The 22,701-nt window shown below is 40.8% G+C and overlaps 1 protein-coding gene across 3 annotated transcripts in view; it reads right to left on the bottom strand.

Annotated features, from left to right (window-relative positions):
* Positions 1 to 329: 329 nt before the first annotated feature.
* The window catches only part of CCNL1 (cyclin L1), a 34,454-nt gene continuing 12,082 nt past the window's right edge, over positions 330 to 22,701 (bottom strand). Inside the window, exons 4-11 of one of the 3 annotated variants that reach the window (XM_069727446.1) lie at positions 11,034 to 11,154; positions 8,074 to 8,138; positions 4,840 to 4,939; positions 4,166 to 4,270; positions 3,848 to 3,989; positions 3,519 to 3,618; positions 2,015 to 2,098; positions 330 to 1,189 (exon numbers count right to left, since the gene is read on the bottom strand). In XM_069727446.1, the coding sequence (XP_069583547.1) occupies positions 841 to 1,189; positions 2,015 to 2,098; positions 3,519 to 3,618; positions 3,848 to 3,989; positions 4,166 to 4,270; positions 4,840 to 4,939; positions 8,074 to 8,138; positions 11,034 to 11,154 (1,066 nt within the window). In that variant the 3' untranslated portion in view covers positions 330 to 840. Of the gene's footprint in view, positions 1,190 to 2,014; positions 2,099 to 3,518; positions 3,619 to 3,847; positions 3,990 to 4,165; positions 4,271 to 4,839; positions 7,842 to 8,073; positions 8,139 to 11,033; positions 11,155 to 22,701 lie in introns of those variants that run through there. The other 2 variants (XR_011312475.1, XR_011312474.1) reach the window with 2 other exon arrangements.

The raw sequence follows: 22,701 nt of genomic DNA, 5'->3' as shown, positions 1-22,701 counted from the left end.
CGGTTCTCCATGCTTTCACAAAATGTTGGTGGAGCCCCCGCACCACCGAGCATTTCCAAAACTGCCACGCACCAGCCTGGGATGGATGTGTGGGGGCTCTGGGATTCCACAAAATGTTGGGGGAGCCCTCACACCACCGAGCATCTGCGAAACTACCGCGCATCAGCCTCGGATAGGACTCCTGGTAAGTACATCCGGACTATAAGACGCACCACCATTTTCCTCCAAATTTTTCGGTGAAAAAAAGTGCGTCTTATAGTCCGAAAACTACAATTTGTTTTCCCAACATGCAGTTGGGGTATAAGACCGCATTAATGGTGAGAAAACCATTAGCAATTAAAATAGATTTATTTTGTCTGAAAAATATTCAATGACTAATATCGAAAAAGAAATCCGCAAACGTACTATGTACATACGTTCGTAGCAGGGAATATTACACACAATTCATAGTAGTGCAGCACAGATTTTACTTTTCTAATTTATTTCCTAATAAAATTCCATTTGTATACATGCAGACTAAAACCAATATGAAAGATTTCACACGTCTTTAAATAATCTTTAAATATACCAGTGTCTGCAGTCAGTTTATATAAAAAAAAAATAAGACCTTTACAGCAAACCATTCACATAAGCTGGGTTCATACAACTCAAGATCAATGTCTTCCAACTATGGTTCTTTAATGTCATACTGTGAAGGTATAATGTGCAAAAAAGATAATACACTTAAAGAAAACCAAAAATATTTGATGAATGTCCATTTTTTGCAGTCAAATGCTTTATAGTTACAAAAGCCTACTTACAGAGTCCTTACAAAACACATTTTCCTTTGGATCGCGGCATTCAGCGCCTGTGCCTGCCATGTCCAGAGTGACCACTACCATGATGTTTACTTTTGTGTGACCTTTCAAATGAACGAGACCTCTCCCTCCTATCCCTGTGGTGGCCACGGTCATGTCTGTGCTTTTTGGAAGGATCACTGTGTTCCCTTGATTTGCCTGGGGTGGGCGAATGTGACTTTTTTCGTTTGTGGGCATGTCTGTTTGAGCCCCGCAAATCATCCCCACGATGCTTTAGTTTGAGGTGTGGAGATGAATGATTGTGATGTCTTCTTGGGCTTTCACTGTGACTACGAGATCTGCTTCTTGATCTTGAGCTGTAAGTTCCAGATCGACTCCGTCTATTGTTATAGCTAAAAGGGGAGAAGAGAGGGGAAAAAAAAAAAAAAAAATTAGAAACATTAGGAAAAACCCTACATCAATAACTTATGACTGCATACAGTACTGGCAAAGTTCACAAGACTGCAGCATTACCCGAAGTATTGTGGATTTATAACTGGGATGCCATCTTTACACATTAGGGCACTCCTATTCTTAGAGCTTTAAAGGGAATGTGTCAATGTGACATTTATATTTGGTGGTGTGGAAATAAGCATACGATAAGTACAGTAAAGTGCTGCAGAATATGTTGGCGCTATAGAAACAAAATTATTATTATTACAGTAACCTCCTACACGCTGTGGTGCCTTAAATGTTAACTGGGCACATCCCTTGGGTTGCCCAATCTACAGCTGTAGGAGCAGCTCAGCATTTAATCCCCGTCACCTGTAATCACTCATCTGAGCAGAGCCATCATGTCATTGGAGTGTCTCAGATCACAATAATTACCGGTGAGCACAAGTCTAGGCACCAGCATCACATTATGAAGAGCATTTCATCCACAGATGACTAATCATTGCTGGATGAACCCACTGCCACAGCCCTGATGATCGGGTAACTCTAATTTCTGCCATCTGAATATGACGGCACCATTCAGATCCCAGTAATTGTCGACTGAGCCGTATATCTAATCCAATCATGTGATACAGTCCGCTGAGCCATGTATCTAATCCAATCAGATATTACAAATATCTGAAGGAATGTCACAGTGTAGAGGGATCATCATCATCAAATAAAAAGTAAAAACTATATACTCAGCCTGCATCACAGTTAGTAGCAAATCACATGTAATTACTCACTGTCTTCTTGGAGAGCGGGATCTTGATTTTGTTCGTGACCTTGATCTGCTTCCACTTCGACTTCTTTTGTTTTCTTTTCGCAAGCTAAAACGAAACAAAAAAAAAATATGATATTCGACACATTACACAGGTCTGCGACTAAAAAGCTGTTTGATTATTTTCATCTAATTTCCATGTATTTTGGTGTGCTGAAAACAAAAAAATACAGAAAAAAAAAATCATGGCCGTCAGGATTTGCCACAAAATGCAAAATTCTCTTCAAATTTAGTAGATTTTTCTCAATTTTTGGTATTTTTTTTATCTTAGGGTTTTGAATGTCAAAATTACTATTAATTAATTCACATCAATGCACTGAAGATATACAAGACCCTCACTACAAAAAATCGTCGGACAACTGCTGAAAGCATTTCAAGCTTTAGGTTGCCTGATGAGTTTGAAAGTGCATTTCCTCCATTCCCACCTCGACAACTTTCCTGAAAATTTGGGAGCTGTGAGTGAAGAGCAAGGTGAACGTTTCCACCAGGACATTAAAGAGATGGAAAGAAGATACCAGGGAAGATGGAGCATTACAATGATGGCAGACTACTGTTGGACGCTTCAGAGAGACATTCCAGATGCTACTCACAAGCGTAAATGTACTAAGAGAAGCCTCACAGGAAAGAATCGATTTTAGTGTGTTAGTGAGCTCATTGCAGTTAAAAAATGATTTTCATGAAACATTTGTAATAAATTAATTTTATGAGTCTATTTTCATTTATTTTGAGGTATTGTCTTATTTAACAGTTACTTAAATTGTCAGAAAACGTGATGTCCTATGACAAAACGGAGGTCATTTTCGGATTCAGCGCACTTAAAAACAAAGATTACGTGGAATAACCAAAACAGCTCTTGAAAATTATTTTTTTGCAGACCTGTGTTATTTGCCTTGGTAAAAGCTACCCACAGTTGTTGCTGCAGAAAACCCTGTGTCATTTACACAAAGGATGGCATTCAGTTCATCCATAGGCTCTGCAAAATGGAGCTAATAAACCCTTCAGCATATAGCAGTGGATAAATCTTGAGTCTATGAGCAATAATTCATTAGATCCCATGACTACTGGATTGCCAAAAGAAAGAATGGACTCTCCTTTGTGCAATACTAATTGTTTATTGTGTACACTGGTGAAAAGCCGAGGCAAGTTTTACTAACATGATGCAATAGTGCTATTAATAAGGACAACTGTAGGGAGAGCAGAATCAAGCTGGACTGCACTGGTACATAGATGCCACTGCTGCCCTGCTCCAGAGCGTCTGCTGGATGCCATAGCAGATAAATATCACAAGGCTGAATCTTTGTTACAGCAACTTAACGATAAACCTATACTTATAATGTAATTCACTTAATTCTTCAAATTAAAAAAAAACATATGTATTGTGGACATTGAACAGTGCATAAAAAAGTGAAAAGTAGCCCAATGGCAGCTGCACACCAATGAGTACATGCTAATAACTCAGAACCACTTACCCATTATAAGGACTCTTCAATGTCTGCTTTTCCTCTGGTTCGCGCTTGATCTTTGTAGGTACTGGGGATTTCTCCTCTGCTTTTACTTCTCTTGGAGATGCTGTACAAATAATGTCACTTATTACATTGCTGAAAAATATATTTTGTACAGAAATAGTCTCATTAACTAGCTTATGAAAAACTTGCAGAATACGCTTCATATTGTAATTTCTAATCTTGACTAATAAGAAATTCGGCTAAAAAAAAAAGATCACAGAAGACTTTTTTCTCCAACAAAACGGTAAAAGCCTTCAATAATGTGCAATACAGACCAGTAATGGAAAACATACATGGTTTTGATCCTGGAGAGAAACCACCCATTGTAGAAAGGGCAGGGGTTCCATCAGGATTCAGCCCCTTTGCTTTAAGCTTTGCTTCCTGCAGGGCAACTTTCCTTTTTTCCACTTCTTTATCCAAAAAGTCATAGTTTGGCTGTCAAAAATCATGAGAATTAATTTAAAATTAATTATATTGACAGAGAAAAAAAATAATTGAAAGAAACAAAATTACCCCCCTCAAATCCTAAACAAAGATTTTTTTTCCCCTCCTATTAAGAACCAGATACTATAAAGGAGCACTGAAATGACGACTTGGACAATACAACTTGCCTTCTTTCGACTATAGAGCCTCAAGGTTGACACACAGATTTCTTGAATGCTTTCTTCAGTAGCTCCAAAAAGTAAAAACCAGTGTGGTTTATTCGGTAACGGAATCTAAAGACAAATAGGAGGGGTTCAATCAAGGTCAGACCCTACAGCCTGGGAAATTGGACGTTAACACTAGATCTTTGGGAAAACCTTGCAACAAGGAAAACACAAAGAAAACCCATTAGTTTGGTTAGGCTGGGTTCCTGAGGATGCCTAATTAACCGATGCTGCAGAATATTAGGTATCACAATCATCACAGCTTTTAGTGTAAATATCTATGCAGTATTCCCATCATAACCAGTTTTATGATGGCAATACTGCATAGATCTGTACATTAAAAATGGAAAAAAAAATAGAGTAAAAGTTGCCCATCCTGATGGCCAAGTCAACTATGCCCTGTTCTACTTGCCATTAGATTAAATGCTTAATTACTCTGACCAGCAGGCGGCAGCATTACATAGAGAAATGGGTTTTATCGACGTCTGAATCTCCAGGAGACTATTCAGAGGCAAATCTTGACAGACGTGACAATGCATGTAATATGTATGTATATGCCCCACATTATACTCAGCTATTTGTAAACCCCAAGAGAGGAAAAGTAGGAAAAAAAACAAAAACACTTCCTAAACCTTCACCTGTAAAGCTCTAGCAGCGAGATAAATACAAGCACACGCAATAGTTTCTGCTTCAAATCTGACAAACACGTTGGTTCGAAGGCAATCATTCATGTAGTTCCTAAAAAAACAATTATGACACATTACTTTGCAATCAACAGATGGTTATATAAAAAACAAGGGACAAACAATATTAAGGAAACTTTGGAGACTCAGTATACTTTGTTTTTTCTTCTCATTTTGGTTATATTTAAAATCATGTAAAATTAAGGGTAAAGAAAAATGTGTCAGTTATAACATTAGGTTTTTCTTTCACATAGCTAAAGGAATAACCTAGAAAGGTGTAAGAACACAGGGCAGATCTGTAGCAGACATTTGTGACTGCCCCTTCATGTAATGGATCTAGTTGTATTAAGTAGAATATTCAGGCGCTGAAATTTCTGCCACAAATCTATCACATGTGAACTTGTCCTGAGTGCTTAATGGTAAGGATTTCTTGTATCAATACTTTCTGCAATTCTTATTCCTACAATGTCCACTAAATTATTTACCCAATATAAAGACTGGGACATTTTTTTTAAGTGCCCATGGTGCACTTCATTCTACAATCAGTAAGACATAGTACAGAATGATGGAGATACAATCACTGCATAACTATAGTAATGTATGACCGCTTTACCCCAGGTCTGAAGCACAGTAGATATATGTTGCATTCAGCTCTCCTCTCCATTTAATTGAGTGGAAATAGAAAAATCAGCTGTACTCTTAATAAGCCTCACAAACTAAAAGGGCTTTCCGCTTTTACATAAGAGCCAAACAGTTGAATAATGAAAAGTGGAAACGCTTGAATATACTTTTATAGGTTTCAAAATCTTGGCTTGCTGACAGTGAATGAAAGAATTTTGATATCCTTCTGCTTCTAAGACTGCAGCAGCTTTTCACAAAATAGACTATGAGCTGTGCACATGTCATTTGGATGTGACCAGGACAGACTTTGTCTCTAAAAATATATATATTTTTTATTTAATAAGTGCTATTGCTACATACACCTGAAGAAGTTGGACATGTGGTGAAACATAACGGGAGATATATGTATGCATATATGTATTATCTGTAGCATACGGTTTAAATAATATGCCATATATACTCGTGTATAAGCTGGAGTTTTTCAGCACATTTTTTTATGCTGAAAATGCCCCCCTTGGCTTATACATGAGTCATTGTCCCAGAAGACTGCGGGGAGGGGGAGCGGCTGCGGCTAAAGCCTGTGCCCTCTGCTAAACAGAAATGAATTTTGATATCTCTTATAGAGTGCACAGTAACGGCCACCGGCTTCCAGCAGCTACCCGTATACCACACGTGCCCGCTCATTAAGGTAATGAATATTCACCTCTCTCCACTCCCATAGGTGCAGAGAGGTGAATATTCATTCCCTTAATGAGCGGGGACACGTGATCGCTGAGCCACAGGAGCTGCTGGCACTGGAACGAGATGCTGCGAGGGTGTGAAGGGACGGTAAATAGGATTTTGTTTTAATGCTTTTCTCATGGGGGCCACGAAGGCAAGGATAGGGATGAGGAACCATGTATACAAGGATAGGGATAAGGTGCCATGCAGACAAAAAGTCATGCAGACAAGGATGGGAAAAAGGAGCCGCGCAGACAAAGATGGGGAAAAAAATGGAGCCACGCAGATAAGGATTGGAAAGAGGAGCCGCACAGACAAGGATAGGGATAAGAAGCAGCGCAGACAAGGATAGGGGTAAGAAGCCGCGCAGACAAGGATAGGGATAAGAAGCCGCACAGACAACAGACAAGGCTAGGGATAAGAAGCCGCGCAGACAAGGATTGGGATAAGGAGCCACACAGACAACAATTGGAAATAAGGAGCCATGCAAACAACGATTGGGAATAAGGAGCCAAGACGAGGATGGGGATGAGGAGTCATGCAGACAAGGACGCAAGGATGGGGATAAGGGGACAATGCATACCCGGCTTTAACTTGAGTCAGTAAGTTTTCCCAGTTTTTTTTGTGGCAAAATGAAATGCCTCGGCTTATACACGATTATATACGGTGCAAGCCCAAGCTTAAGACAAAGTCCTGTATCATCTTAGGAAAATTATCTTATGTAGCAAACATAAGGATACGTTCCCACGATCAGGAACAGTAGCGTGCTGGATGCAGTGTATTTTAGCTGCTTCCAAAACGCAGCGTTTTACATTACAAGCACAGTGAATGAGATTTATAGAACTCCCATGCCCACTGTGCACGTACTTGAAGTGCTAAACAACTTCCAGGACAACATAAAACTTGTGACCAAGCTGGTTGGCTAAACATCTCAAATATTTGTTAGTCCCATGATAATCCTTTAGTAATTTACATGAATTACTGACTAAAACTAGGCAGCATTTACCCTTATGTTTCTCTTATGGTGTGGTTACAGTAGTATTTTTTAGACTATGTATTCAGATAAAATGATATATAGTATTGTAATATATTTACGGTACCACCAATCACAGGTCCACATTTATTCATGTATAGTTTTCATTTACTCACAGCAAGCGGAGATCTTGTTAATTGTTGAGAAATCAAAGTACAGTATATTAGAGAGTTGCAAAACATTACACAATGTTCAAGCTACATAAAGTTCCATTAAAACGATCATTGGTAAGTTGCATCATTACTGGCTTATAACTCACCTTACAATTTACAATAGCAGCATTACCTCCAATGCATACCAACAATCAAACATTACAGAACTGTAAGGACAGCAACTGTTGTAAACATAACATTTCCCTTTTGTGAACAGCACATTACAAAAAGATTTCTGAAAGCAAATATACAAATCCTTTGGACACCAGCACAGAACTAGAAGATGCGACCAGATGGATATGGACCACTTCAGTGAATCACGGATGAGAGCTCGCACTGCATTGGCTGAAGAGAAGGGCAGCCAATCAGGCCATCCGGAGGTTGGTGTGGTGCAGAGGGCAGAGTTCTATGACTTACCATCATGGACTACCCTTTAACCAAAGAGTAGAAAAAAGAACAAAGTTAAACAGAGATCTCCAATTAATTTTTTGCTCATGCCATGAAAACAATAAGCAGAAAATCATGTATGTGTACATGTGTTAAAATGATTTACAATCTAAGTCTTTGACTATGCCACTAACATATTTCTGCTGCCAGTAACTGGTTAGCGAGAAAAATAAACAAAACAACCTTTGAATACAAAACAAACAAACAAAAACTTACCAGGCGGTCTGAACGAGTGTCTGATTCCTTTCACATTCTAGGACCTGGAGGTACATAACTATGATCTAAAAGACAAAAAACAAAAACAGTGAAATCCTAAAAGCAGTAAGACCAAATGAAGGCATCATAACTGCGAGCAGGGCCCTCACTCCTCCTGGTATCTGTTTTGAACTGTATTTCTGTTATGCTGTAATGTCTATTGTCTGTACAAGTCCCCTCTATAATTTGTAAAGCGCTGCGGAATATGTTGGCGCTATATAAATAAAATTATTATTATTATTATTATCATAACAGCTGGGGTCTATGAAACCAAAGCCAAGTTCACACTCACTTTGAGCCTGCCATTGGGGATATACATTAGGTACGGAAAGTATTCAGACCCCTTTACATTTTTCACTCTGCTTCATTGCAGTCATTAGGTAAATTCATAAAAAGTTTTTTTTCACATTAATGTAGACTCTGAACCCATCTTGACTGAAAAAAAAAAAAAATTTCATAAAAAAACCCCTGAAATATCACATGTTCATAAGAATTAAGACCCTTTGCTCAGACACTCATATTTAAGTCACATGCTATCCATTTCCTTGTGGTCCCCCTTGAGATGGTTCTACTCCTTCATTAGAGTCCAGCTGGCAAGGCACACATCTGGCCAAGGTTACGAAAGGAACCTTAGTACTGCAGAAGTTCTAAGAGAACAGTGGCCTCCATAATACTTAAATGGAAGAAGTTTGGGACCACCAGAAGTCTTCCTAGACCTGGCCGTCCAGCCAAACTGAGCAATCGTGGGAGAAGAGCCTTGGTGAGAGAGGTAAAGAAGAACCCCAAGATCGCTGTGGCTGAGCTCCAGAGATGCAGTAGGGAGATGGAAGAACGTTCCACAAAGTCAACTATGACTGCAGACCTCCACCAGTCAGGCCTTTATGGCAGAGTGGCCCAACGGATGCCTCTCCCCAGTGCAAGGCATATGAAAGCCCACATAGAGTTTTCAAAAAAAACAAAAACACACACACACGAAGAACTCCCAGACTATGAGTAATAAGATTCTCTGGTCTGATGAGACGAAGATAGACCTTTTTGGTGATAATTCTAAGCAGTATGTGTGAGAAAACCAAGCACTGTTCATCACCTGCCCAATACAATCCCAACAGTGAAACATGGTGGTGGCAGCATCATGCTATGGGGGTGTTTTTCAGCTTGAGAGAATTGACGACTACTTGAAGGAAACATGAATTTGGCCAAGTACAGAGATATCCTGCATGAAAACCTCTTCCAGAGTGCTCTGGACCTCAGACTTTGCAGAAGGTTCACCTTCCAACAAGACAATAACCCTAAGCACACAGCTAAAATAAAGTAATGGCTTCAGAAAAACTCTGTGACCATTCTTGACTGGCCCAGTCAGAGACCTGACCTAAACCCAATTGAGCATCTCTGGTGAGACCTGAAAATGGCTGTCCACCAACGTTCACCATCCAGCCTGATGGAACTGGAGAGGATCTGCAAAGAAGAATGGCAGTGGATCCTCAAATCCAGGTGTGAACAAGTTGTTGCATCATTCCCAAGAAGACTCACGGCTGTACTAGGTCAAAAGGGGCTTCTACTCAATACTGAGCAAAGGGTCTGAATACTTATGACCATGTGATATTTCAGTTTTTCTTTAATGAATTTGCAAAAATTACTACATTGGTTTCATTTATTTTCAGTCAAGATGGAGTGCAGAGTGTACATTAATGAGAAAAAAAAAAAGATTTTTTTTAAATTTACCAAATGGCTGCAATGAAACAGAGTGAAAAATTTAAAGGGGTAACAATACTTTCCGCACCCACTGTACACCGGGTGGGCTTGCAACGTATACATCCAACAGAAAACTAATACATATTGTCCTGTATAGCTATAGAGTACTACTAAAACCCCACATATATGCATTTGAGATAGAATGATAGTTTAATGATTATTGGTAGGATCTTCATTAAATTCTGAATGTTTCAACAGGTCGTTCAACTGAGATTAGAAGACTTGTAAAGACTCTTATATGGGAGCTACAACAAGGCTCCATACATTTTGGAAGTATATGAATGAGCCCTTAAATGGATGCAAGATCATCCTCACAATAGAAAGTGGTCAAGTCAGTTGAAAAAGCAGTGAAGTAACATGTACACAATATGGTATTGAAAACATTCAATTTTAAAGGCACTCTGTCACCTGAATTTGGAGGGAACAATTTTCAGCCATAGAGGCGGGGTTTTCGGGTGTTTGATTCACCCTTTCCTTACCCGCTGGCTGCAATATTGGATTGAAGTTCATTCTCTGTCCTCCGTAGTACATGCCTGCACAAGGCAATCTTACCTTTCGCAGGCGTGTACTATGGAGGACAGAGAATGAACTTCAATCCAATATTGCAGCCAGCATGCAGCCAGCGGGTAAGGAAAGGGTGAATCAAACACCGGAAAACCCCACCTCTATGGCTGAAAATTGTTCCCTCCAAATTCAGGTGACAGAGTCCCTTTAAAGACCTACAGTATATCTAGTTAGTAATACATTTAAAAAATATATATTTTTTTTCAATCTTCACTATAAACACTAGACAAGGGAAAAAAAAAATGTATGTGCACATGGGGCAGACAGAATCTGCAGTACCATGGATGACAAATCTATGCTGTGGATTTTCCATTTCCTCTGTGTTGCAAAGGGTGAAAAGATGTAACCAAACCTTCAAAATCCTAATCATTAGTTGGTGAGAATTTTGCAGCAACAGATTTCATGATGGAAAGACCCATGTAGACATACCTTATAGAAACAATACGGTGCTGAAATGAAAGCCAATTAGTGCACTTTCTAGTTTTACACTAGCATGAATCAGATGACGTTCCCACTAACATTTTTTTCCTATTCCTCCAGAATGATATAGGCTTAAAGAATTCATTTAGCCCATGATTCTGATTCTCCATAATGCAGCTGCTCACCTTATGAGGATGTTTCACGTGAACACAAAATCCAAGCTCTTTTAACACTCTTCTTTCTGCTTTGATTACTTGATTTTTGGTGTTTATGTAGCTTTGATCAAGTATCAGAGGGCTTGGGCTCCTAATTTATGGGAAATAAAATATCAATATTGCTTTGAAAACAGAAAAATGTCTTGAAGGTTTTTTCCCCCTTTCAACTGACTAAACGGCAACAGAAACCAAAGTTTTGGCTTCCTGCAGGCATGTCCAAGACTTTAACCTTGTGCTGTCCAAGTTTAATTTAAGTGAATCTTGGTGGATGTTCGCTAGGATACAGCAGCATCTACTGTGGATCAAGTGGTCGCTACTACTAAGTGTCTAAATAAGTAAAATCACGCATCAGTACATTGGAAAAATGACAAACATGTAATTGCTCAAATGTGTCTAGCAAATGTCCACACATCAACAGAACAAAAAAAAAAAAAAAAAAAAAAAAAAAAAAAAAATCAGGAAGCACTGAGCAATATCTACAAGAGTGGTCATCCCCTGCGGTGACCATACTGTCAGGCTAGTTCAGCTCACAGCTGTTCCTTCCAATCCCACGGTTTGGTATGCATTCTCAGTGGGGAGAGGACAGAGTCACTGCCAGAGAGACATCTCATGAGAACTGAAGGATGTGATGTGTTGAAAGCTAACATGTCTAACCATTTTTCTCTGCCTCTGACATCAGGACAGATACGGCAAATTAAACACATTAGATGGTCTGCCAACAGTCATCTACTTTGTATCACCATCTCTCCTGTGACAATGAATCTGCGGTCTTATTCATCATAAAATACTTTAACTCTACAAATAAATCTAATGTGCATTACATAAAAAAGAGACTTTCATTTAAACAGACATCAGGAGCCTTTATAACATGACGTAATGACTGCTTTATTTACATCCTAGTGGCAGCCATTATTTTAGCGCTACAAATGGGATTGATTCAGACACCTATGTGCAAGAAAACTTTGAGGGTGGTTAGGAATTTTTTTTTTACAGTGTAGATGAAAAGAAAAAAAATATTGAATTATAAAAACAGATGTATGGGTGTGGATCGTTGGGACTTCATCTGACAACATGAAGGGTATGTGCACTTAGCTTAAAACACTCAATTTATGGATTTAAAGGGCACCTGTCACCCCCAAAATGGAAGATGAGCTAAGCCCACCGGCATCATGGGTTTATCTACAGCTTTCTGTAGTGCTGTGGATAACCCCCGATATATCCTGAAAGATGAGAAAAAGAGGTTAGATTATACTCACAAAGGGGGGGGGGGGGGCCCTGCTGCGGTCCGGTGGGTGTCGCAGTCCAGGGGCTCCCATCTTCATAGGATGATGTCCTCTTGTCTTCACGCTGCGGCTCTGGCGTACTTTGTCTTCCCAGTTGAGGACAGAGCAAAGTACTGCAGTGCGCAGGGCCTCTCTAACCTTTCCCAGCTCCTGCGCACTGCAGTTCTTTGTTCTGCAGACAAAGTACACCTGCGCCGGAGCCGCAGCATGAAGACAAGAAGAGGACGTCATCGTAAGAAGATGGGCCCCGGACCGCAACGCCCACCGCAGCGGGACCGCCCCTGGGTGAGTATACACTAACCTCTTTATCTCATCTTTCAGGTTACATCGGGGGCTTATCTACAGCATTACAGAATGCTGTAGATAAGCCCCTGATGCCAGTGGGCTTAGGTCAACTTCCATTTTGGGGGTGACTGGTTCCCTTTAAGAAAAAAAAAAAAAAAAAAAAAGAAGAAGAAGAAGAAGACGACAACAGTCCATACAAAAGGTGAAGGTCCCCTTGCTTTAGGCAACAGTCACTTGGTCATCATATATTTTTGAGATTCACTTAGTGCTTAACAAAAAGGACTGTAGCTTAATAGAGGGGAGCAAAAAAACAAAAAAAAAAAACAAAAACAAAAAGGTCCGTTAGAGCATGATGAGCTGCATGTAGCTTTACTCTATATGACCTGATCTCAGCATTGAGTACAATTCTTGCAGGAAAATGTATGTGGCCCAATACACTTGCATCGCAGTGGTTAGCACTGCAGTCTTGCAGCGCTGGAGTCCTGGGTTCTAATCCCACCCTGGACAACAGCTGCAAAGAGTTTGTATGTTCTCTCCGTGTTTGCGTGGGTTTCCTCCGGGTACTCCGGTTTTCTCCCACATTCCAAAGACATACTGATAGGGAATTTAGATTGTGAGCCCCATCGGAGACAAGCGATGATAATGTGTGCAAAACTGTAAAGCGCTGCGGAATATGTTAGCGCTATATAAAAATAAATTTTTTATTTATTTATTTTACTACAGAAGTCTAAAAGGGTGCAGGTAACGTGTCACCACGTCATATTAAAGCACAAAGTGTAAAGCCCTGTTGGTGCCATCAGACAAGCAGATTACTGCATGTGGCAATTTGCACTGAAGGGTTTGCTGACTGTTCCAGCTGGTACCACCAGCAACTAAGGCTACTTTCACACTAGTGTTGGAATCTCCCCGTCGCAATGCGTCGGGGAGAGATTCCGACGCTAGCGTTTAACGCACTGCACAACAGAGGCAGCGGATGCATTTCTCCGGCGCATCCGCTGCCCCATTGTAAGGTGCGGGGAGGTGGGGGCGGAGTTCTGGCCGCGCATGCGCGGTCGGAAAAAGCGGTCCGTCAGGAGCAAAAAACGTTACATGTAGCGTTTTTTTGCTCCCGACAGTCTGCCAAAGAATGACGCATCCGTCGCACGACGGATGCGACGTGTGGCAATCCGTCCCAAATGCGTCGTCAATACAAGTCTATGGGGAAAAAACGCATCCTGCAAGCACTTTTGCAGGATGCGTTTTTTCTGCAAAACGACGCGGTATCCCGCAGTAAAAAGTTTCCAGAATTTTCAATAACTATCCATGTTCCATAATTTAGCACGGACACTCAAATATGTTGCCAATTTGTCGTCAACATTCAACCTTAACCCCTTAATGACAGCCAATACGTCTTTTAACTGACCTGAGATATAAGAGAATAGCGTGCCCATACAGGTGACAATCCAGCAGCTGTCGGCTGTACACTATAGCTGACAACTTGCTGTATCAGCCACAATCAGTGTTTGCCCCGTCCAAATCTGTTTAACCCCATAGATGCTGCTGTCAATAGTGACTACATCATTATAGCTGGTTAACACAGTGTGAGGGCTTCCTCTTTATCCAAATTGGTGCCCTCAGATCATGATTTTGTGGTCCTGATGTTTGCCATGGCAATTCACGACCAAATAGCGGCCTTAAGAGTCTGATGACTGTAGTAATCTGTTCAGAAGTTAGAGACATTTAGGTGGTAATAATACAGATTTTCTTTTCTGTCATACCACTTTGCATTAATTCCTGTAAAGCACCTTAAGGGTTAATAACCTGACAGCAGTTTTCAATATGTCTGGGGGTGCTGTTTTTAAAATGGTATCATGTTTGGGGGTTTCCCAATATATGAGACCCCTAAACTCACTTCAAACATGGATAAGTCCCTAAAAAATTTTTTTTGTAAATTTCCTTGAAAAAAATGAAAAATTGGTGCTACATTTTTAAACCTCCTAAAATGCTAACAAAAAAAATAACATTTTACAAATGGTGCTGATGTAAAGCCGACATGTGGGAAACGCTATTTATTAATGGTTTGCTGTGGTATGACCATCTGGATTAAAGGGATAATCATTAAAATTTTGAAAATTGCTAATTTTTTAACATTTTTCTCAAATGTTTGATATTTTTTATAAATAAACACAAAACATATTGACCTAAATTTACCATTATCATAAAGTATAATGTGTCACGAAAAAACAATCTCAAAATCACTGGGATTTGTTGAAGCATTGAAGAGTTATTACCACATAAAGTGACACTAGTCAGATTTCAAAAATTTGGCTCCGTCACTAAGGGGTTAAGGCTATGTGCACACGTTGCGGGTTTGGCTGCGGATCCGCAGCAGTTTTCCATCAGGTTTACAGTACCATGTAAACCAAATCCACTGTGCCCATGGTGCGTAAAATACCATGCGGAAACGCTGCGTTGCATTTTCCATTCAGCATGTCCATTCTTTGTGCGGATTTCGCAGCGTTTTACACCTGCTCCTCAATAGGAATCCGCAGGTGATATCCGCACACAAAAAAAACGCAGGAAATCCACGGTAAATCCGCAGGTAAAATGCAGTGCGTTTTACCTGTGGATTTAAAAAAAAAAAAAAAAAAAAGTGCGAAAAAACCCGTACACGAATAAGCAACAAGGGCACAGCCTTAAATGTCTTGTTAGAATTTACTATAACACTCGCGTCTCGATTTTTTATATATTTATATATTATTTTTTTTACACTAATTTAACCCCTTAATGACAGCCAATACGCCTTTTAACTGACCTTACATATAAGAGAATAGCCTCCCCATACAAGTAACAATCCAGCAGCTGTCGGCTGTACACTATAGCTGACAACTTTCTGCATCAGCCACGATCAGTGTTTGCATCGTCCATATCTGTTTAACCCCTTAGATGCTTCTGTCAATAGTGACTACCTCATTATAAACGGTTAACAGTGTGGGGGCTTCCTCTTTATCCCAATTGGTGCACTAAGATCATGATTGTGTGGTCCTGATGTTTGCGATGGCAATTCACGACTAAATAGCGGCCTTAGAGTCTGCCGGCTTTTGTAAGGCTAGGTTCACACTAGCGTTGCGCCGCCCTGCGTCGGCGACGCAACGCGCGACGCACGTAAAAACGCGCGCAAAAACGCGCGACGCGTGCGTCGTTTTTGACGAAAATCGGACGCACAGAAAATGCTACAATGTAGCGTTTTCTTGCGTCCGACGCTAGCGTCGGAAACGACGCACGTGGCGAAAAACGCCACCAAAACGACGCACGCGTCCCCTATGTTAAACATAGGGGCGCGTCGCCGCTGCGTCGCCGGCGCAACAACGACGCACATTGGCGGAACGCCAATGTGAACGTAGCCTAACCTGTTCAAAAGTTAGCGGCATTTATGTGGTAAACATACACTTTTTCATTTCTGTCATGCCACTTTGCATTATTTACCGAAAATCACCTAAAGGGTTAATAAGCTACCTGACAGCAGTTTTCAATATGTCAAGGGGTGCGGTTTTTAAAATGGCATCACGTTTGGGGGCTTCCTAATATACGAGACCCCTACAAGCACTTCAAACATGAATAGGTCCCTAAAAAAATTAATGTAAATTTCCTTGAAAAAATTAAAAATTGCTGCTACATTTTTAAACCTCCTAAAATGCTAACAAAATACATTAATGTTTTACAAATGGTGCTGATGTAAAGCCGACATGTGGGAAATGTTATTTATTAATGGTTTGTTGTGGTATGACCATCTGGATTAAAGGGATAATCATTCAAATTTAGAAAATTGCTAGTTTAACATTTTTCTTAAATTTTTGATATTTTTTATAAATAAACACAAAACATATCGACCTAAATTTACCATTATCATAAAGTATAATGTGTCACGAAAAAACAATCTCAAAATCACTGGGATTTGTTGAAGTGTTGCAGAGTTATTACCACATAAATTGACACTGGTCAGATTTTAAAAATTTGGCTCCGTCACTAAGGGGTTAAACAGGACAGTGAAACAGGTTTTTTTTTCTACGTCCTGCACTTGATTACAGGAGCATCCACTTGACTGAGCTGCCGTTTAGGATATTGATATTAAGGGATCGTTCATTTTTTGGTCTGAGTGCTGTCCCGAGTAAAAGACAGACCACACTCGGCACAGTAATTCAATGGGGCAATGCAAATAAACAATTTTTTTCCACTGAACGAGAGGGTGTGTGTGTGTGTGTGTGTGTGTGGTGTGTGTGTGTTTTGGTCTGTGAAACTAGTTCTATTTCATTGAAATCCAGGACCAAAAAAAAAAAAAAGAATCCGCTTAGGCGTCTTTCACACTTGCGTTGTTTGGCCTCCATCGCAATGCGTCGTTCTGTGCAAAAAACGCATCCTGCAAAGTTGCCCGCAGGATGCACTTTTTGCCCATAGACTTGTATTGCTGACGGATCGCGACGTATGGCCATACGTCGCGTCCGTCGTGCACTGGATGCATCGTGTTTTGGGGGACCGTCGTATCGAAAAAACGTTCAAGGGAACTTTTTTTCGTACGTCGGATCCTGCATTTCATACCGCACATGCGCGGCCGGAACTTCGCCCCCTTCTCCCCGGGACTTTACAATGGGCAACGGATGTGTTGACAAACTGCATCCGCTGCCCACGTTGTGCCGAATTTTCACAACATCCGTCAGTACGTCGCGCCGACGCTTTGCAACAGACCCATACCGACGGAAGTGTGAAAGAAGCCTTAATATACAGCTCAGTGGCCAGTTTGAAAACTGCAAGATTCAGGATATTCATTTTTAATAGTAATATGAAAACTTATAAAGATGAAAAATTATAAAGAAAAAAACAAAACAAAAAAAGAAAGATTACATTTTCTGATGGCACATTTCCTATTATCAGATTGTTAAGCCTGCCATACCATATAAAATCGTGGTGTGATCTATAAAAGGCATAAAATAATTAAAAGTTAGTATTTTAAGTGCTTCAGAAAAATGATGTCCAGGCAGGGTTGTGAAGTTGGAGTTGAGGAGTTACTTGGGGGGCTTCTATATATTTGTATAGGATTGTGGACAAGTTAAGAATTGTTAATATAAATACATTTTTCTGTTCTATCAATCTAAACCTCATTCATGAAAAACACAATGTCACCATCTCACAACAGTAAATTTGTTCTAATTATTGGCCATTTATGAAGGTGGCAGACAGTCAGATTGTGGAAAGATAAAGGAATCTGTATCCTGGCTCACAGAGTCCATAGCCCTTTGTTCAGGTGGATCATTACTAGAAAACCTACATAAAAGCTATGAAAACTCTTCATGATGGCTGGTCAGGGGTTTTTAGTCACAATCTAGCTCCCGATTCTTGTATTAAGTTGTCAGTATCACAAGTTTCTATGTACAGGAAACAAGTGACTGGCAGAGCCTAAAATAACTGAAGGTTGTTCCTAAAGACAGTGTGAGAAATCTGTGCATGAAAATTAAAACACTGTGTACAACTAAATGGCACAGTTTATCTTTGTAAGTAGACAAGCATACTTGATCCTAATACTTAACCATTTATATAAGAGAAGCCACCCCCATCGCTAACAGTTTATTTTCTTTTTCATCTTAAGGCGTTCTCCAATAAGCTATATTGCAACACTACAGGACCAAGATGTTACGCAAAAGCAATTTCATCTTTATTGTGAACTTGATTCCTCGGTTACTTGGTTGCACATTGAAGAAGGATTTTCTGAAGCTCGGCTCAGGATATACAATTACCCATAATCCATTTCTCTGGTGTTTACAGACATGCAGTTCATAATCACTCTATGTCCATCTGCTGCCTTCCTAGAAGGCTTATGCTCATACAGAACAGAGCAGATCTGCTCACTCGGATCTATTGTGAGTGGGGAGTTTGTTCTGTATTAGGCTGCAATCAGCTGGCGCTCCGTGGCAGACTCCTCTCAAGTTTATCTCCCAGAGAACCAAAAGGATCAGCTGTCAGAAACCCATAGTGCCAGGACCTTCTCTCCCGAGACACCATCTAGCAGGGTACGGTCAGCAGGACCCCATGCACAGACTGTTGGACAATTCTGTTCAGTTGACAATAGTCTAATGTTTATGGGGCCTTATAAGGAAGCCATCAGAAAATGACCTATTGCTTAAAAGGGAACCTGTCACCCCCAAAATCGAATGTAAGCTAAGCCCACCGGCATCAGGGACTTATCTACAGCATTCTGTTGAGGGCAGAGCAAAGTACTGCAGTGCACAGGTGCTGGCCTCTCTGACCTTTCTCGGCGCCTGCGCACTGCAGTACTTTGTTCTGCCCTTAACAGGACAGACAAAAGTACGCCTGTGCCGGAGTTGCAGCGTGACTACAAGAAAAGGACGTCATTGTATGAAGATGGGAGGCCCTGAACCGCGACGCCTATCAGACCGGACCGCAGCAGGACCGCCCCTGGGTGAGTATAATCTAACCTCTTTTTGTCATCTTTCAGGTTACATCGTGGGCTTATCTACAGCATTCCAGAATGCTGTAGATAAGCCCCTGATGCCGGCGGGCTTAGCTCACCTTCGATTTTGGGGATGACAGGTTCCCTTTAAATCAGGTTTGTGTGTGAAAGGTTTGTTTTCCCATATATCAATCCACATTAAAAATAAAAACTCTTTCATTTTCCACATTAGACACTATTTAACTTTCTGTTTCAGGAATGTACAATAGCCACAATGGACAGACTGCAGCTCTGACTTTTGTATTAAAACATCTAGTGAGCATGTGCAAAAGATGACTGAAGTAAGGGAAAGCATGGTCAGCTGAGACATGGCATATTGGGATTGGTGGATCCTATGTTAGCTGTTTATAGAGGCGATGTCTGTCATTGCATTCCTGTCATTAGTGATTAGGATCCTTGCTGTAAACACTTCATACAAGGACAGCAGGTACGAGTCTGAAAAAGGCCCGGTGGCTATTGTAGAAATTGTAAGATTACCTTCTACACTCCCACCAACTCTGGAACAGTGTCTTTTTCACGTGCCCCTCCAAACCAAATAGTTGCAGATTTTACTCAACCAACTGGGCGTATACCACTAAACTTCTGTGGGCATTTTCTTTCTCAGTCCAGATTGCAAATTTAAAGGGAACCTGTCACCAGTTTTGTCCTGTGTTAACTAAAACTATGACCTTAATCAGCCCATGCGCTTCAGTCCATCAATGGTTATGTAACCCCCTGACTGCCCCTGTATACCTCCCCCAAAAAACCTTTTGAAGTTCTCCCGCGCTGTATGTTAATCCTGTCGGTCCTATGGGCACAGTTTCTGTGGTCTCTTTCTCTCCCCCCGGCTGATAGCTGTACTCCTGCTGTAATTGAAGTGGATGACGTAGGAGGCATCATCCATATAGTCGGGAAAAATTTTGCGCCAGCGTACTATGCCCAGCCTTATTGTGGGCAGAACCAAAAACAGACACGCAGTTATGATTTAGGCTCTGCAATTTAGGGCCGGCAATTTCTATGCGCTACCGCATGATTGCGCCTGGGTATGTGGATGACACAGGAGTACACCTATCAGCAGCTAGGAGCAGGGATAGAGAATGCAGAAACCATACCCATCGGACCGACAGCTTAACGGGAAAAGGTTTTTTGGGAGGTATACTGGGGCAGTCAGGGAGTCACATAACCATTGATGGACTGAAGCGCATGGGCTGATTAAGGTCATAGTTTTAGTTGACACATCATAAAACTGATGACAGGTTCCCTTTAAACATGGCCACTCCAACAGAGTTCTGTGGTACACCCCAAGGGTTGAAGGAAAAAAATTAAGAAAAACAAACAAGCTTGTAAATACTGTTGCAGAATCAATGCAGCAGCAATTGGAAAAATTTAAGTAGGAAAATTCAGAGAAATGAAGACTGATATCGAATGGAAGAAAAAAAAAAAAACAAACAAACACATTTAATACAAAACCAATTATTTTTTGCAACAAAAATTTTTTTAAAAATTTTTTTTTGCATTTTTATCGCGGATTTTTCACGTTTTTTTCCCCCCGGAGCTTCCCAATGCAATATAGCTGAAAAAACGCAAAAAAAATCCGCAAAATTAATGAACATGCTGCATTTTTTTTTACCGCGATGTTTTTTTTCGCGGAAAAAAACGCAGCATGTGCACAAAAATTGCGGAATGCATTGAAAATGATGGAATGCTTATGTATGCTTTTTTAGCGTGTTTTTTTTTGCAGAAAACGGCCGAAAAAACGTGAAAAAATCCTGAACGTGTGCACATAACCTTAAAGTTAAAAAAAAATGCTATGCATTTAAATAGTTACTATTTCTCCATGTAGTATTCCAATCCCAATGCAAACTAGTAAAGCAGTGGTTTGGTATCAAGCTTAAGGGTATGTTCACACGTTCAGGATTTCCATCCTTTTTTTTTCAGGACAGTTTTTTTAAAAAACTGCAGCTCTTGGCAGAAAACGCAGGTCCTTTTTTTGGTCCTTTTTTTGTCCTTTTTTGATGCGTTTTTTTATCCTTTTTTTATGCAGTTTTCTATGCAGAGACTGTGTTTCCTAGGAAGCTTTTTAGGGCTAAAATGGCTGAAAATACCCTAACCCTACCCCTAACCCTAACCCTATTCTAACCTTAGTGAAAAAAAAAAAAAAAATTCTTAATTTTTTTTATTGTCCCTACCAATGGGGGTGACAAAGTGTGGGGGGGTGTCATTTACTATTTTTTTTATTTTGATCACTGAGCTAGGTTATATCTCAGTGATCAAAATGCACTTTGGAGCGAATCTGCCGGCCGGCAGATTCGGCGGGCGCACTGCGCATGCGCCCGCCATTTTGCAAGATGGCGGCGCCCAGGGAGAAGACGGCCGGACGGACACCGGGTAAGTATAAGGGGGGGAGATTAGAGCACTGGGGGGGGTGGGGGGGGGGGGGGATGGGGGCATCGGAGCACGGGGGGGCGGGATCGGAGCACGGGGGGGGGGGGGGGGCAGCCACACTCCGCCCACGCACTTCCGCCCGCTCCCCCGCACTTCCTGCTGCAGCGGTTCTGCACATCAAATCGCAGTAAAACCCGCAGATATATTTTTGATCTGCGGGTTTTACTGCGATTTTGACCTCACAATGGAGGTCTATGGGTGCAGAACCGCTGCGGTTCAGGAAAAAGAAGTGACATGCTCCTTTTTTGCCGCAGCTATTCTGCGCGGCTTTTTAAACGAAATTAGGGACCATGTGCACAGCAGTGACTGTTTTCCATAGGGTTACATTGTTATGTACCCTGCATGGAAAACTGCTGCGGAACCGCAGCGGCAATACCGCTGCGGTTCCGCAGTAAAAAACGCACTGTGTGAACATGGCCTTAAACAGTTTTTGTCATATAAAAACGGACATGACAAACAACCATCAGTTGAGGCTATGTGAACACAGACTAGCAGCGATAGAGAACACTGAATTCACATTTCCATTTGCAAAGTTTAATTCCAGGGGGAAACTGATCTTCCACCTGATGTGAGCGCTCACCTTTAATAGTACTGAACTTGTATCAGACATGGTAACGCAAGTGAAAAACATTATAAGATCTCTAGTACAGAATATATAGGCAAATCAAGTCATTGGTATCAGTTTAGTGGCAAGTGACAATGTAGCTAGAGGCTGATGAACACGATAAAGCAGCTGAGAAGCATTCATGTCCCTCATTTATAACTTAACTTTATAGATACAATATCATACATAAATGTGACACAATCACTGATATCAGCCTACAATATTTGATGTACTGTATAGGTTTGTATGTCCTAGTGCATGACTGTTTTAACCATGATGCACCTATATTATTTCACTTCAGGCAATGCTTCTGAGGCTAGATTCAGATTTGTATGTCACTTTCACAGCCTATGGGTCTCCTGAAAAGACCTGTGGAAGCTCAAGGCAATGTGGTCCTAAGGTAAATGACTCTGCTGGAACATGCTGCTAATTTTCTTGGGGAATACAACAGAGAAAAATCTATGTAAACCACTGCATGAAATGTATATAGTAGGAGTCCCAAGTATCTCTAGGGCAAAAATATTATGGCTCTCTATACAC

Source organism: Ranitomeya imitator, chromosome 5 (assembly GCF_032444005.1).
Source record: "Ranitomeya imitator isolate aRanImi1 chromosome 5, aRanImi1.pri, whole genome shotgun sequence".
Classification (NCBI taxonomy): domain Eukaryota; kingdom Metazoa; phylum Chordata; class Amphibia; order Anura; family Dendrobatidae; genus Ranitomeya; species Ranitomeya imitator.
Note: the sequence above shows the minus strand (reverse complement) of the source record. Positions and strands in the feature narration are given on the sequence as shown.